We start from the raw sequence: 12,384 nt of genomic DNA on the forward strand, positions 1-12,384 counted from the left end.
AAGTTAGCAGTGGGTATCCCACAGTCGGGTAACTCAGTTCCATCCTTCTTTCTTGGGAAAAAGCGGACAAGTAAGCTGAGGGAAGCAAAGCACAGAGCTCGACAGTAACAACAATGTAGTTCCGAGGAAGTAGACAGTCGGGCGAAGCAGAGGGAGCTAGCTGCCCTGCCGAGGAAGCGCACAACTATATCTGAAAATTGGACAGCTTGACAGCCAAAGACCTTTTCATAAACAAGCGCAGCTTCTGTGTCCTGAGATTAGGACAACAACAGCACGGGCGAAAGGAGCGCCGCATTAAGGTGCAGATCCAATACAAATCTCTAAATCCGTTTTGTCATCGTCCTAAGCTAAAAACTATTTTGTGAGCTACAAAATTGTGCAAAAGGACAATCCCTACATAGCAAAAGGGTGACGAATTCTGCAAGCTCTGTTGTCAGTCGAAAATTCAAGTCTTGACTCCTGGCAACTTCACAAATTGCAATTCAGTTAAAATAAGCAGCGCCACTTAAGCATCTACCTATTGTGTAGCTAACAGGCATAGCTATCAAATCACATATTTCGTATCGGATAATTTATTCTATAAATTCATTCTTTGACCAATTTGATTAAAATGGAAATTTCCCCTCGGCTTCAATGGCAATCGAACGGGTTATAATTGATTTTAATTAAAAATGCCATTGTTTTGGCCCAAAACCGGAACATTTTTGGTTGGAAAAACAGAATAATAACTTCTGGCTAAAATTTAACGGTGCGTTTTTTTCATCGTAGCGTGTCTGAAGGGTCCCTGAATTAAAGCAAGCTAACGTTTCCTATTACTTTTTAGTTGATTTCCGGCAAATAAAAACATTTTGTTTCCAGGGCTAATACGAGTATCACGGTTTTTAATATCAAAGCCCTTTCGTTGACGGTTTCTTGGCCCAAAAGTTAATTTGATTTGTTAAAAGTTTACAATATCAAATCAGCGCATTTCACATATACTTTCTTGTCTGTTTTCGTATAATTATTGCTTTTATTCAGTCGATTACTTGTTATGTCGGCACTGCTTTTTGTGGCGCAGGATGTCGATCTTTGACAGCCGCAACTCCCTGTTGCAGGTGTCGCAGTAATAGCCGCCGGAGGAGGGCGAGCGCGAGCTCGTGGGTGCCTCCGTTGAGGTCTCCGTGCTAGTTGGTTTCGATTTTTGGCCGTGCGCCTTGCGACCCTTGCATTTGGGCCGGTGCACCAGCTGCTCCAGCACATCGAACTCCTCGAGTTCGAGATCGCAGCGCGTGCACTTCCATGGCTCTGCCCGTAGAGCCGCGTCCATGGCCGTCGTCCACTGCTGCTCCGCCAAGCAGCTGTACACCACGTGCTCCGATACGTTGAGTCCGCCCTTTTCTTCGTTCGGGGTCATAGGATAGTCGACGGCAAAGGGGTTCTCCTTGAGCTCTGTGAGTCTTGTCGACGGGGCCTGGTGAGAGTAGAGCCTCTTGATATCGGCGGGAAGCAGCCGGCGAATCGTATAGGCCACGTCCAGCGCCATATAGTCCACAAGATCGTGCCACAGCGTGCTGCTTCTGTCGTCACTTGAATGGGAAGGTGCTTCCTGTTTGCTGTTGAGGTCTGCAAAATGGAAAATATTAATTTTATATTAGGTAACTAAGGTCCATTTACTCAGAATGTTAAGAACAACAATCATTTTCTAAAACTGAACAGTCCAAATATAAACGAAAGATAACTATATAAATACTTGAAGAATGTTTCTAAACATATCTTAAGAGCAAAAAATCATTTTATGGTTTTAATATACGCTTTAAAATATCATGGTGAAAAATCTTTAAATTGCAAAACACCACATCCCAATAGTATGGTGAAAGTCTGTTGGCAGAGTAGCCAGACCGCTGAAGTAGGAACCGTTGGACTTAACTGAATATCAAAGTAACAATTTTTGAAGGAGAAAAGTATTTTTCAATATGTTTCGAGTGCATTGCAACAAGTGCTTTCGTCATCGCAAAACTGATCCGGCCGTGCCCTTTCACCTGACCCAGTGTCGGCACGTCATCTGCGGCCCATGTTTGGGCCAATCCTCGCAAGAAAGGATCTGCCCTCTGTGCGGACGGGCGCTCAAAACGATCCAGATCAACCGGGACATGCCCACCTGCGTGGCCAACTACTTCGAGGATCCCCTGCGCTTCCAGCAGATCTACCGCAAGATCAGCAAGTTCCAGGCAGACCAGCGGGCATCGGACAACCTGGGTTTCTACCGCCAGTTGCAGCAGCAGGAGCAGAATAAGCGCCAGTTGGAGGGCTTTTGCAAGATGGAGGCGCAGCTGAACCAGAAGGTCGTGGAGGAAAAGAAGCGTATCGCCGAACTGCGCACCTACATCGCTTACCACGAGGATGCGGAGAAGAGGCGCCGGCACAGCACGGACGAAAGATTCCATACGCCGGAGTTCAAGGAAGCCTGGAACACATCTGTCAGCACTTCGGACCAAACCCAGTCGGATAAGCCTTCCGATAGCTTCTGCCCAGACGCGGATATGGATTCCCGCCCAACGCGGAGAAGATCCTTTGGCGGTAACACTAAAGACTTTCGCCTTTAGTCACTTCGATTACTTTTACGGCCTTTTATAGGAATTCTAAGACTATAATGATATAACATTGTTTTCATCTATCTATATATCTTTTCTAATTGTATGAATACAATGTATTAACTAATAGTTATTTTTCATTAGGTCAGTTCCTGCCCTATGTGAGGGAAATCTCCATACAAACCGAATGAATTGTTTTCTCTTGCCTCTCAAATAAAAAGATTCAACTACCAATGTGCTGAATATGATAACCATACAAGAAAATGCCGCAAAACTATATACTTAGCTTACAGAACTATAAAATCCGCCGAGTAGCTTAAATATTCCTGAGGAGCACTTACCGTCTAGCTTGGCGTACAGCAGCCTGCTCCAACGCCGGCGCAACTCGATGGCCCGACTAAGAAGCTCCATACCGCTGCCAGGCGTGGGCAGATCCAATCCCAGCCAACCGTCGCAGACGATTTGGGTGATGCCCGCGTTCGTGTCGATGGCGAAACTGAAGAGCAATAGCGTCTGTGCAGCCGGCAGGCGGATGCAGTTGATCAGATAGGGCTTCGCAGTCTCCAGCAGCGACCTGTGGAGTAGTTTTGGGGGATTAGTATTAGTATTAGGCTACAATTACCTACTGCCGCACTCACTGGTAGCAGAGCAGCTGGTGGCGCTCGCTGAGCGGATGCTTGAGCGTGTAGAAGTCCGGCTTGGGCAGCAGATCGCTGTCGGACAGCTTGAGCAGCTCGAAGTGCTTGGCGAAGTGCGAGTTAGGGTGCTGCAGCAGGAAGGGCTTGAGCCGCGTGTGGAAGAACTGCTGGCCACCGCCCTTGCAGTAGTTGAACTCGTCGCTTATGGCCAGCTGTGGATAGAATCCGCAGCCGAGCAGCAGCTTCATTAGCACAACGTCGCGGTGTCGGTCGAGCCGCGCCGAACGCTCCAGCAGCGACAGCTGCCGAGGATCGAACCGCAGCCGGAAGTCCACGTCCCGCATGTCGTCGCCCTGTGGCTCATCCCGCTCCTCCTCGTCCTCCGCTGCCCGTCCAGCGCTGTGCTTAAGCAACTTGCGCTGACGGGGTTGCTCAAATCGCTGGCGGCGCTTCATGGCTTTCAGCTGGCGCAGCTCACCATGCCGCGTGGCGCGCTCGGCACTGGTCAGCTGGGCGTCCGAACCGCTGGCCACCACCATGCCGCAGCCCTCGAGGATGCGCTGGAACTGCTGACGCAGCTTGGTCACCTCATAGAATCGCTGCTCCTCGATGCCCAATCGGCGGCACCACTGCCGAGTGCCATCGCGCCGCATCTTGAGCTGCACCCACTCGCGGTAGAGGCGCACCAGGGTGAAGATGTCGCCCTGATCGGACTCCAGCGACTCCCGCTCGCGCACGCAGCGCTGGTCTGTATGGGCACGATTCGTCAGCGGGTTCTGCACGCTCAGCATGGCGGCCAGGGTCAGCAGCTGCTCCACGTCGGGGAACACACAGCCCATGAGCAGCATCTTGCCGATGGACAGCTCCACGGGCAAGTTGGCCAGCGAGCTGCCCAATGGTGTGATCTTCTCCTCCACGCTGAGAGCGCACTGCCATTAGAGATTAGAGACCAGGTTTAATTGGGGTCTACATAATTGATTATCGGTGAAATGCTCACGTGTTGCTTAAGTGCCAGAATGGTCTGCTCTATGCGCTCCGTTTCCGGCGCCTCTATGAAGGGAAAGGCCCTGACGTCGGGCAGCCCCATGGACACCATCTGCAGCAGCATCGTGTCGAGCGGCACGCGGTAGATTTCCGGAGTGGGATAGGCCTCGAAAGCGTTAAATTGCTCCGCGGTGTAGAGCCGGAAACAGACCTGCGCCCGGAAAGTGTGAATTTATGAGAAATAGAGCGATCGTGGCTTAGGTACTAGCTTACACCTGGTCCCGTGCGCCCAGCACGACCCTTGCGCTGATCCGCAGACGACTTGGACACCCAGAACTCCTTCAGGCGCTGGCCCTTGCATATGGCGTCATAGCTCATCTCCTTGACCTTGCCAGAATCAACCACGAACCGCACGCCGTCCACGGTGAGCGACGTTTCGGCTATGTTGGTGGACACAATGCACTTGCGCATGCCCTCAGGTGCGTAGTCAAACACCTTGCCTTGCTCCGCCATCGCTTGGCCACTGTGCAGCGGCAGGACAAGCCAGTGAGTCTGCTCGGTGGCGTACTCTTGGACGGCCTCCACAACTGATTCGATTTCGTTCACCCCGCTGACGAAGATAAGCACATCGCCGCGCTCGGTGGCTGGGTAAGATGTTTATCAGTCGAGCCCTACAGAAACATGATAGCTAAACTCACTTGGATACTGCTGGTCAATAAGGCTGAGCACCTGGACAAACGGCGCTGGGTCGATCCGGGTGCCCTTAAAGCGTTTGGATGCCGCCGTCGCTTGCCCCGCCTTTAGTTCCAGTGCAGGAGGCGGCAAGTAGCGCAGCTTGATGGGGAAAAGGCGTCCCGGCACCTGGACCAGCCTTGCGCCCTCCTCGCGGAAGTAGCCGTGGAAGAGCTCCACGTTGATGGTGGCAGACATGAGTATCAGCTTCAGTTGCGGCCGCGCCCTTAGCAGGCACTTGGTCACACCCAATAGAAAGTCACCGAACAAGTTGCGCTCGTGGATTTCGTCCAATATGAGGGCGTCGTACTGGTCGAGGTTGGCGGCCACCGCAAGTTGCCGCAGCAGCAGGCCCTCCGTGATAAAAATTATGTTGGTGAGCTGCGTCCGACTGCGTTCGAAGCGGATCTGGAAGGCCACCCGACTGCCGTAGTCGTCCAGCAGCTCGTGCGCCACCCGCTTGCACAGGGAGACGCAGGCCAAGCGGCGCGGCTGGGTGCAAGCTACGGCATTAAAGGATCGGGTCATTAATAAGGAAACCTCGGGGGAAAAGAGGCGAGCTCACCAATGCTGCGGTAGCCAAAGTCGTAGAGAAACTGGGGCACCTGTGTGGACTTGCCGCAGCCCGTGTCACCGGCCACGATGACCACGCGGGACGTGTCCAGTGCCTCGCGCAAGTCCTGCCGGAAGCGGGCAATGGGGAGATTGCGTTGTGACTGCCGCAGCTTTCGGATGCGCTGGAACTTCTCCGCCTGGCGGAAGTCTAGGTACACCAGCAGGAGATGCCGGAACTGGGCCTGCATTTCGTTGTGCGCCTCCTGAAGCAGCTCGTCAGCGTCCAATCGCAATGCCAAGTGCTTGCTGCGGTGATACGGCTGCACACTGGTCAGCTCCGCCTCCGCGAGCCGGGGCGGCAGCACGGGTTGGCCCGTGGAGCGCATCATGGCCTCGTACTTGGCCACGAACTTCCAGAAGTCTGCCTCGTTCTCCACCAGACTCCTGCCTGCCTGGCGGCTCTTGGCCTGCAGCAGGCCCGACAGCTCCGCCTTGCGGTCCAAGAAACTGAACTCGATCAGGTTGAGCTGTGTCCTGTGGCGGGTGGAGGCATGCCCATCTGTCGTCTTTGATTTCCGGGACATTTTCGCCGGAGCAAAATAGCTTCTAAAACTTGTATTTACTTCTCCCGGCAGCGTCCGATATCACTGTTATCGATAGACGGTCAGCTGTGCAGGAACCCAAACCGATAACAAAATTATTGAATGTGGATGACTACTAACATGGTTTATTTCCCTAGATTGCTAACAGGAGGAGGCACTACCACATGGCGCGCTGCACGCCGGACAGCTTGTTGTAGTCGGCGAGGTGGCGCCACACGATTCGACTGAGCCTGTACTTGTGGACGACTCCGCGCGGCCGTGACGTAAGCGCACAGCGTTCCCTCACCCGGACAAGCGATGAGTCCCGAGGAAAGGCAGCGATCTCGGCGTCTGCCACCTCGCGCAGCTCCGGCGGCAGGATGTCGTTCTTGCGCAACGAGTTGATCCGCAGTCGCTCCACGGCGTTCTCCTTGACGCACTTGCGCCGCTTTACATCGCGAATCATCTTCCAATCGGCGTACTTTGTGCGCACCTGCTGCAGCTATTGGGACATTGGGCTGGGCATTACTTTCGCCTCCTTGGAAATATGTCGTTTACTTACCCCGCAGCCGGCTATCTGCACGGACTGGCACACAAAACCCCCGATCCTGGCCAGAGAATTCATGTTGTTGCTTCCGCCGGTGCTCTTCTTCTTGCCACTTTACTTTGTTCACTATCGTGTTGGCTTAGCATCGCACGGGACTTTCGATAGGCAACAGCTGTTGTGCCTTCTGGTGAATTGCAAATTCATTGCTTATTATATTCGAACACGAAAGCTAGGCAATGTAAAAGCAAATACGATGGCGGAGCAAGCTGGGTGGAATCTATTACGAATATAAATGAAAAGCTAGCTGGCCGTTGGCCTTTCAAAACAAGTTTTAATTAACAAATCACTTGCTTTACATAACCGTCAAGCAGCGCGATTCAAAACGAGCGCGTTCACACCCATTCGCAACGGCGTGCGATTACCATTGCCATTCACGGCGACGCGCGTACACGCGTGTGTCAGTGTGCGTGCGTCAGTGCGTGCATGTGCACAGTCGAGCTTGCCAGTGTGCGTGTGTGTGGCCGTCTCACGTCGATTTAGAAATTTGCTCGTGCCCGTGCCCGCAGTTTGCCGTTCGCCGTTCGCCGTTTTCGCCTTGTGTGTGGTGTGTCTACTCCGTATAGTCTGCCAATCGAGACCAGCTCCGCTTCCGAGCAGCAGCAGAAGAGGCATCGCATCTCAGCTCAGCTCCGCTCAGCTCGCCGATCCACAGATCCCGCAGTCCGGTGCAATTCACGGCCAGGCGAAAACCCAGTCCCAGTCAGCAGCTGAGGAAGAACAAGAACGACCAAGCAGAAGAAGAAGCAGCAGGCCGAAGAGAGGAGCAGCCGCAGCCTTGCAGAGATGCCTTCCAGCGATCCCCTGCCGCCCAAGGAGGGTGCGCTCTTCCGCAAGCTACTTGTAAGCCGGTGCAGGTGCCCCTGCTGTCCCAGCCCTCCCCCCACCCACAATACCTCCACTGCATAGCCCCCTCCCTCCGTTCCTGCCTTTGGCCGGCTTCGGCATCCATGTGCTTTTTCGCCCAAGTCAGGTTGGAGAGTGCCTATTTTTGGCAGAAGCAATCCGGAGGCGATGCCTCCGCTGCTCGAGATGTGCGACTTCGGCGGCCTATCGCGGGCCCTGATCAACCGCCGACGTTTGTGCTCGGCCCGCTGGTCGCATAACCTCAAAATCCGCACTGCGCGGGATGCGAGAAACTTTGACTAAAACCTTTTTCCCCTCTGTGTCTTCCGTACCAAACAGAAATGCTACGAACTGAAGCAGTACAAAAATGGCCTCAAGCTGGCCAAGCAGATCCTGTCCAACCCCAAGTACACGGAGCACGGCGAGACGCTGGCCATGAAGGGGCTCACCCTGAACGGACTGGGGCGCCGCGAGGAGGCCTACAAGTATGTGCGTCTGGGTCTGCGCAACGACCTGCGCTCCCACGTCTGTTGGCACGTCTACGGACTGCTCCAGCGTAGCGACAAGAAGTACGACGAGGCCATCAAGTGCTACCGCAACGCGCTCAAGTGGGAGAAGGACAACCTGCAGATCCTGAAGGACCTGTCGCTCCTCCAGATCCAAATGCGCGACCTCGAGGGCTACAAGGAGACGCGCCACCACCTGTTCACGCTGCGTCCCTCGCAGCACGCCTCCTGGATCGGTTTCGCCATGAGCTACCATCTGCTGCGTGACTACGACATGGCCAACAGCATCCTGGAGACGTTCAGCCAGTCGCAGACGTCGATTGTATGTACCTGGCTGCCTGCCGATCTCATCGTGTATTCCAATACATCTAAACTTTCGTCTATCTCGTTCCATGTTTCTGCTCCACGGGCAGGAGGCGCACGATTACCGCCACTCGGAGCTGCTGCTCTACCAGAACCAGATACTCATCGAGTCGGATCGTCTGCAGCAGGCCGTGGACCACCTGACCAAGTACCAGGCCCAGATCGTCGACAAGCTGGCCGTTCGCGAGACCATGGGCGATCTGTACATTAAGCTGCAGCAGCAGGAGAAGGCTGTGCCCATCTTTGAGTCTCTGATCCGCCGCAATCCAGAGAACGTGCTCTACTACGAGCAGTACATTGCCGCCCGCCAGGTGACCGACTCAAGTGCCGTCGTGTCGATTTATCGCGTGTTCCAGGAGCAGTATCCGCGCGCCCTTTGCCCTCGCCGCCTGCCTTTGAACATCGCCAACGGCGCCGAGTTCCGCGTCGTGACCGACGAGTACCTGCGCCGCGGTCTGCGTAAGGGCATTCCGCCGCTATTTGTCAACGTGCGCACTCTACACCAGATACCGGAGAAGGCGGCCGTCATCGAGGAGCTGGCGCTGCAGTATTTCGAGAACCTTACCCGTTCCGGCCACTTTTCTCGCGAAGATGCCGACGCCGGGGTTCCCGTCGAGCCGGCCTCGGCGCTGGTGTGGACGGCACTGTTTCTGGCGCAGCACTACGACTACATGCGTGATACGGACCGCGCTCTGGAGTACATCAATGTGGCGATCGACCATACGCCAACACTCATTGAGCTGCTTATCACCAAGGGTCGTATCTTTAAGCATGCCGGCGATCCCGTGGAGGCGTACGTCTGGCTGGAGGAAGCCCAGAGCATGGACACGGCGGATCGGTGAGTGTGCGCGTCCCTTGCATAGACTTGCCGATGGTAACCATCAATGTGTTTCCCCTCAGCTACATCAATTCGAAGTGCGCCAAGTACATGCTGCGCGCCAACATGGTGCAGGAGGCAGAGGAGATCTGCGCGAAGTTCACCCGCGAGGGTGTCTCCGCCATGGATAACTTGAACGAGATGCAGTGCATGTGGTTCCAGACGGAGTGTGCCCTGGCCTATCAGCGCATGGGTCGCTGGGGCGAGTCGTTGAAGAAGTGCCACGAGGTGGAGCGCCACTTTGCCGAGATCGTCGAGGACCAGTTCGATTTTCACACCTACTGCATGCGTAAAATGACGCTGCGTGCCTACGTTGGCCTGCTGCGACTGGAGGACGTGCTGCGCCAGCATCCATTCTATTTCAAGGCGGCCAAGTGCGCCATCGAGGTGTACATTCGTCTGTACGACAAGCCGCTTAAGTCAGAGACAACCATTGAAGAGATTGACATTGGTATGTACACTGTACTCTAGCAGTTCCCTATTAGTTCCCTTGCTCCCTTGCTCGTTTACTCAGCTGGATGACTTCGTTATTCTTCGTTACAGAGAACCTGCCCCCCTCGGAACTGAAGAAGCTGCGCAGCAAACAGCGCAAGGCCAAGAAGAAAGCCGAGCTGGAGAGTGCGCAGGCCGCACAGGCGCAGGTGAAGCGCGAGCAGCACCAGAAGTCGAAGCAGCAGGCGAACCAGGAGACCGACCCCGATGCTCCGCAGTTGGACGAGCTGGTGGCCGAAAAGCTGGAGCGCACGGACGATCCGCTGGAGAAGGCCATCGACTTCTTAAAGCCGCTGCAGCAGCTGGCTAAGGAGCGCATCGAGACGCACCTGCTGGCCTTCGAGGTGTACTACCGCAAGAACAAACTGCTCCTAATGCTGCAGTGCATCCGGCGCGCTCGCGCCGTCGACCCCGCGCACCCCGAAGTCCACAGCTGCATTATTCGCTTCGTTAAGTCGTTGACCATCGCCGCCAAGGAGCAGCCGTTCAATGAGCACGTACAACAGGTGCTGGACAAGGCCACCAAAGAACTGATAGGCAGCAAGACGCCCCAGCAGCTCAACGACGAGTTCATTGCCAAACACAACGCTTCCATACTGCATTTATACGAGGGCGCCCGCAGTCTGTACGAGCTGGACAATAGTAAAAAGGCCGCCGCCATCAAGCTGGTCACTAGCTTCAACCTGACCAAGCTCCGGCTGGAGGTAAGTGATTGCCCAACCATTGGCCCACCCATTGATTGGCCCCTGTTCACCCTTGCAATTTGAATTGTGTTCCGCAGGAGGCCACCAAAATCTACACAGCGTTGCGGGACGGCGATGTGTTTGGCGAGTGCGAGGCAGAGGCCGCTTCCTACCAGCAGGCGTGCCACGAGCGCTTCCAGTACGCCCGAATCTTTCGCAATGTCGAGGAGCTGGAGGCTCAGCTGCAGGAGAAGGAGGCCGCCAAGCTGCGCGCGGAGGAGGAGCAGCAGCAGTTGATTCACGTTGATTCTAGTGAACCGGTGTCTGTTTTGGCAACGGCAGCGGCAGCGTCTTAGGACCAAACAAGACTGCTAACTGATACCCGGGCCTGCAAAGTTAGTAACAGCAACCACAGATCTGCGGCCACCACACCAACAAACACAACAAAAGCAACAATAACGAGAAGTGAAGCGAACCTAACTAACAACCAACAATATGAACAGGAATAAGCTTAGCTCTATAAACAACGGCAACCACAATAAAATTCACTATTAACAACAACAAACCAAGTGCTATGATGAGGAGGCCACGCCGCTCTAGGCATGGCCGAGTTTATCTGATCGGATCGGATCTGATCTGTGGCGGCGGTTGGCTTGGCGGTGTGCCCTTCCCGTCACCCGTCCGCAAGGCAGATCCACACGGCATCCTACAATGCATCCTACAATGGTTTCGGCCGAGGACGAGTCGATGAGGAATCCGGTGCGACATGGTGCGAAGGTGATATGTGGGAGTCGCACGTCGAACGTCCGGCACCGCGAACCATGTAGTAATCCAAGTTGTTGTATCCACTGTTGTGGGATTTCTAAAACTGAATCAAATGGAACCTTTGTTGACAACACCCGCTGGCTTTCTTAACAACACCTTATTTTTTATTATTTTTAACGAATGCATTGTATGTACATATGAAGTCGTAATTAATTATACGCAAATCAAAACCTTAATTCGTAAGCAACGACAAGTCTTCTAATTCCGTGCAAATTATGGCAAATAGTGGCAGGACTCCACTGGATGCGTTGTGCGTCCTTGTGTCCCAGCTACATGTTTGATTTGCTGAGCCGAGCGATTGCCCTGGTTAATCAGCATATGTATACTCATGAGTATTCCCTATTTCTATAGTCGGTTGACTGCATCCCACTATATAAGAACCCCTGCTGTAAGAACTAACTAAGCATACAAGCGAGCATTCTCCATGTGTGTAACGACGCCATCTTTTATTAGGAACAACAATGTCAAGCAGGAGCTCTCAATCCTCGGGTAAATCTGTCAGATTGAGAACACGCGGCTTGTAATTGAGTTTGAAAAACCTACAAAGCTTCGGCCGAGTCTGCACTGGGGTCGACTGCTCCGCCAGGGCGTGCTCATGCCGGCAGACCTTGACGAAACTCTCGGGTATCCGCGACCTCATGGTGATTGGCACCGCCTCTGACCCCGCTGCAGTGATGTACCGCTCGTGGTCCTCCCATCCTGGCTGGGAAAGCTTTTCCTCGATCTCCAGCATGACCTCCTCGGAGGGCAGCTCGCTGTCGCTGTCGCTGTACTTTTGCTCTGGTTCTTGTGCTTGTTCTAAGGGAAGAACATCAAGAAGGGTAGTGACCACACTAGGGGCAGTAGATTCGTTCCATACCTGCCATTTTCCTGTTCAACGTTTTGGGGACAACCTGCTCGCCTGATTTCGCAATTCAAGTGGCAGATTGGCGACCATTTTGACGTTAGCCTGTCAAAAAGTATCGCACGCTTCCTGCCATCACGTGTGCGGAAAGTGCAGGCATGCAGGATAGTCTAACTTCTGCCAGGGCTAGCTCCTAGCCTCCTTGATCTGGCAATTCCCTAGAAGCCTCGGAGTTTCGATGTTTGATTTGAATACATTTGACGAAAGAATAGATTTGAAATCTA

The 12,384-nt window shown here is 53.9% G+C and overlaps 5 protein-coding genes across 5 annotated transcripts; 2 read left to right on the forward strand and 3 right to left on the reverse strand.

Annotated features, from left to right (window-relative positions):
- Positions 1-879: 879 nt before the first annotated feature.
- On the reverse strand, positions 880-6,139 carry LOC122623470 (probable ATP-dependent RNA helicase DHX34). Its single transcript, XM_043802659.1, has 7 exons — positions 5,490-6,139; positions 4,891-5,427; positions 4,466-4,836; positions 4,206-4,403; positions 3,209-4,137; positions 2,912-3,144; positions 880-1,602 (listed from the first exon to the last, which is right to left on the reverse strand). Exons 1-7 carry the CDS (start codon positions 6,061-6,063, stop codon positions 1,022-1,024), a joined length of 3,423 nt encoding a protein of 1,140 aa, XP_043658594.1. The 5' UTR covers positions 6,064-6,139; the 3' UTR covers positions 880-1,021.
- Positions 1,953-2,582, forward strand: LOC122623472 (RING finger protein narya). The gene has a single exon (XM_043802661.1). It carries the CDS (start codon positions 1,953-1,955, stop codon positions 2,580-2,582), a length of 630 nt encoding a protein of 209 aa, XP_043658596.1.
- A 40-nt stretch (positions 6,140-6,179) lies between the features above and the next one.
- On the reverse strand, positions 6,180-6,780 carry LOC122623473 (28S ribosomal protein S14, mitochondrial). Its single transcript, XM_043802662.1, has 2 exons — positions 6,623-6,780; positions 6,180-6,562 (listed from the first exon to the last, which is right to left on the reverse strand). The coding sequence occupies exons 1-2, from the start codon at positions 6,683-6,685 to the stop codon at positions 6,239-6,241; spliced, it is 387 nt and encodes a 128-aa protein (XP_043658597.1). The 5' UTR covers positions 6,686-6,780; the 3' UTR covers positions 6,180-6,238.
- A 267-nt stretch (positions 6,781-7,047) lies between these two features.
- LOC122623471 (N-alpha-acetyltransferase 16, NatA auxiliary subunit) lies at positions 7,048-11,432 on the forward strand. The gene is made up of 6 exons (XM_043802660.1): positions 7,048-7,507; positions 7,850-8,338; positions 8,430-9,217; positions 9,280-9,707; positions 9,800-10,452; positions 10,530-11,432. The coding sequence occupies exons 1-6, from the start codon at positions 7,451-7,453 to the stop codon at positions 10,785-10,787; spliced, it is 2,673 nt and encodes an 890-aa protein (XP_043658595.1). The 5' UTR covers positions 7,048-7,450; the 3' UTR covers positions 10,788-11,432.
- Positions 11,433-11,696: 264 nt separating this feature from the next.
- Positions 11,697-12,343, reverse strand: LOC122624767. The gene is made up of 2 exons (XM_043804459.1): positions 12,116-12,343; positions 11,697-12,054 (listed from the first exon to the last, which is right to left on the reverse strand). Exons 1-2 carry the CDS (start codon positions 12,120-12,122, stop codon positions 11,735-11,737), a joined length of 327 nt encoding a protein of 108 aa, XP_043660394.1. The 5' UTR covers positions 12,123-12,343; the 3' UTR covers positions 11,697-11,734.
- Positions 12,344-12,384: the final 41 nt, after the last annotated feature.

This window comes from Drosophila teissieri, chromosome X (assembly GCF_016746235.2).
Source record: "Drosophila teissieri strain GT53w chromosome X, Prin_Dtei_1.1, whole genome shotgun sequence".
Classification (NCBI taxonomy): Eukaryota; Metazoa; Arthropoda; class Insecta; order Diptera; family Drosophilidae; genus Drosophila; species Drosophila teissieri.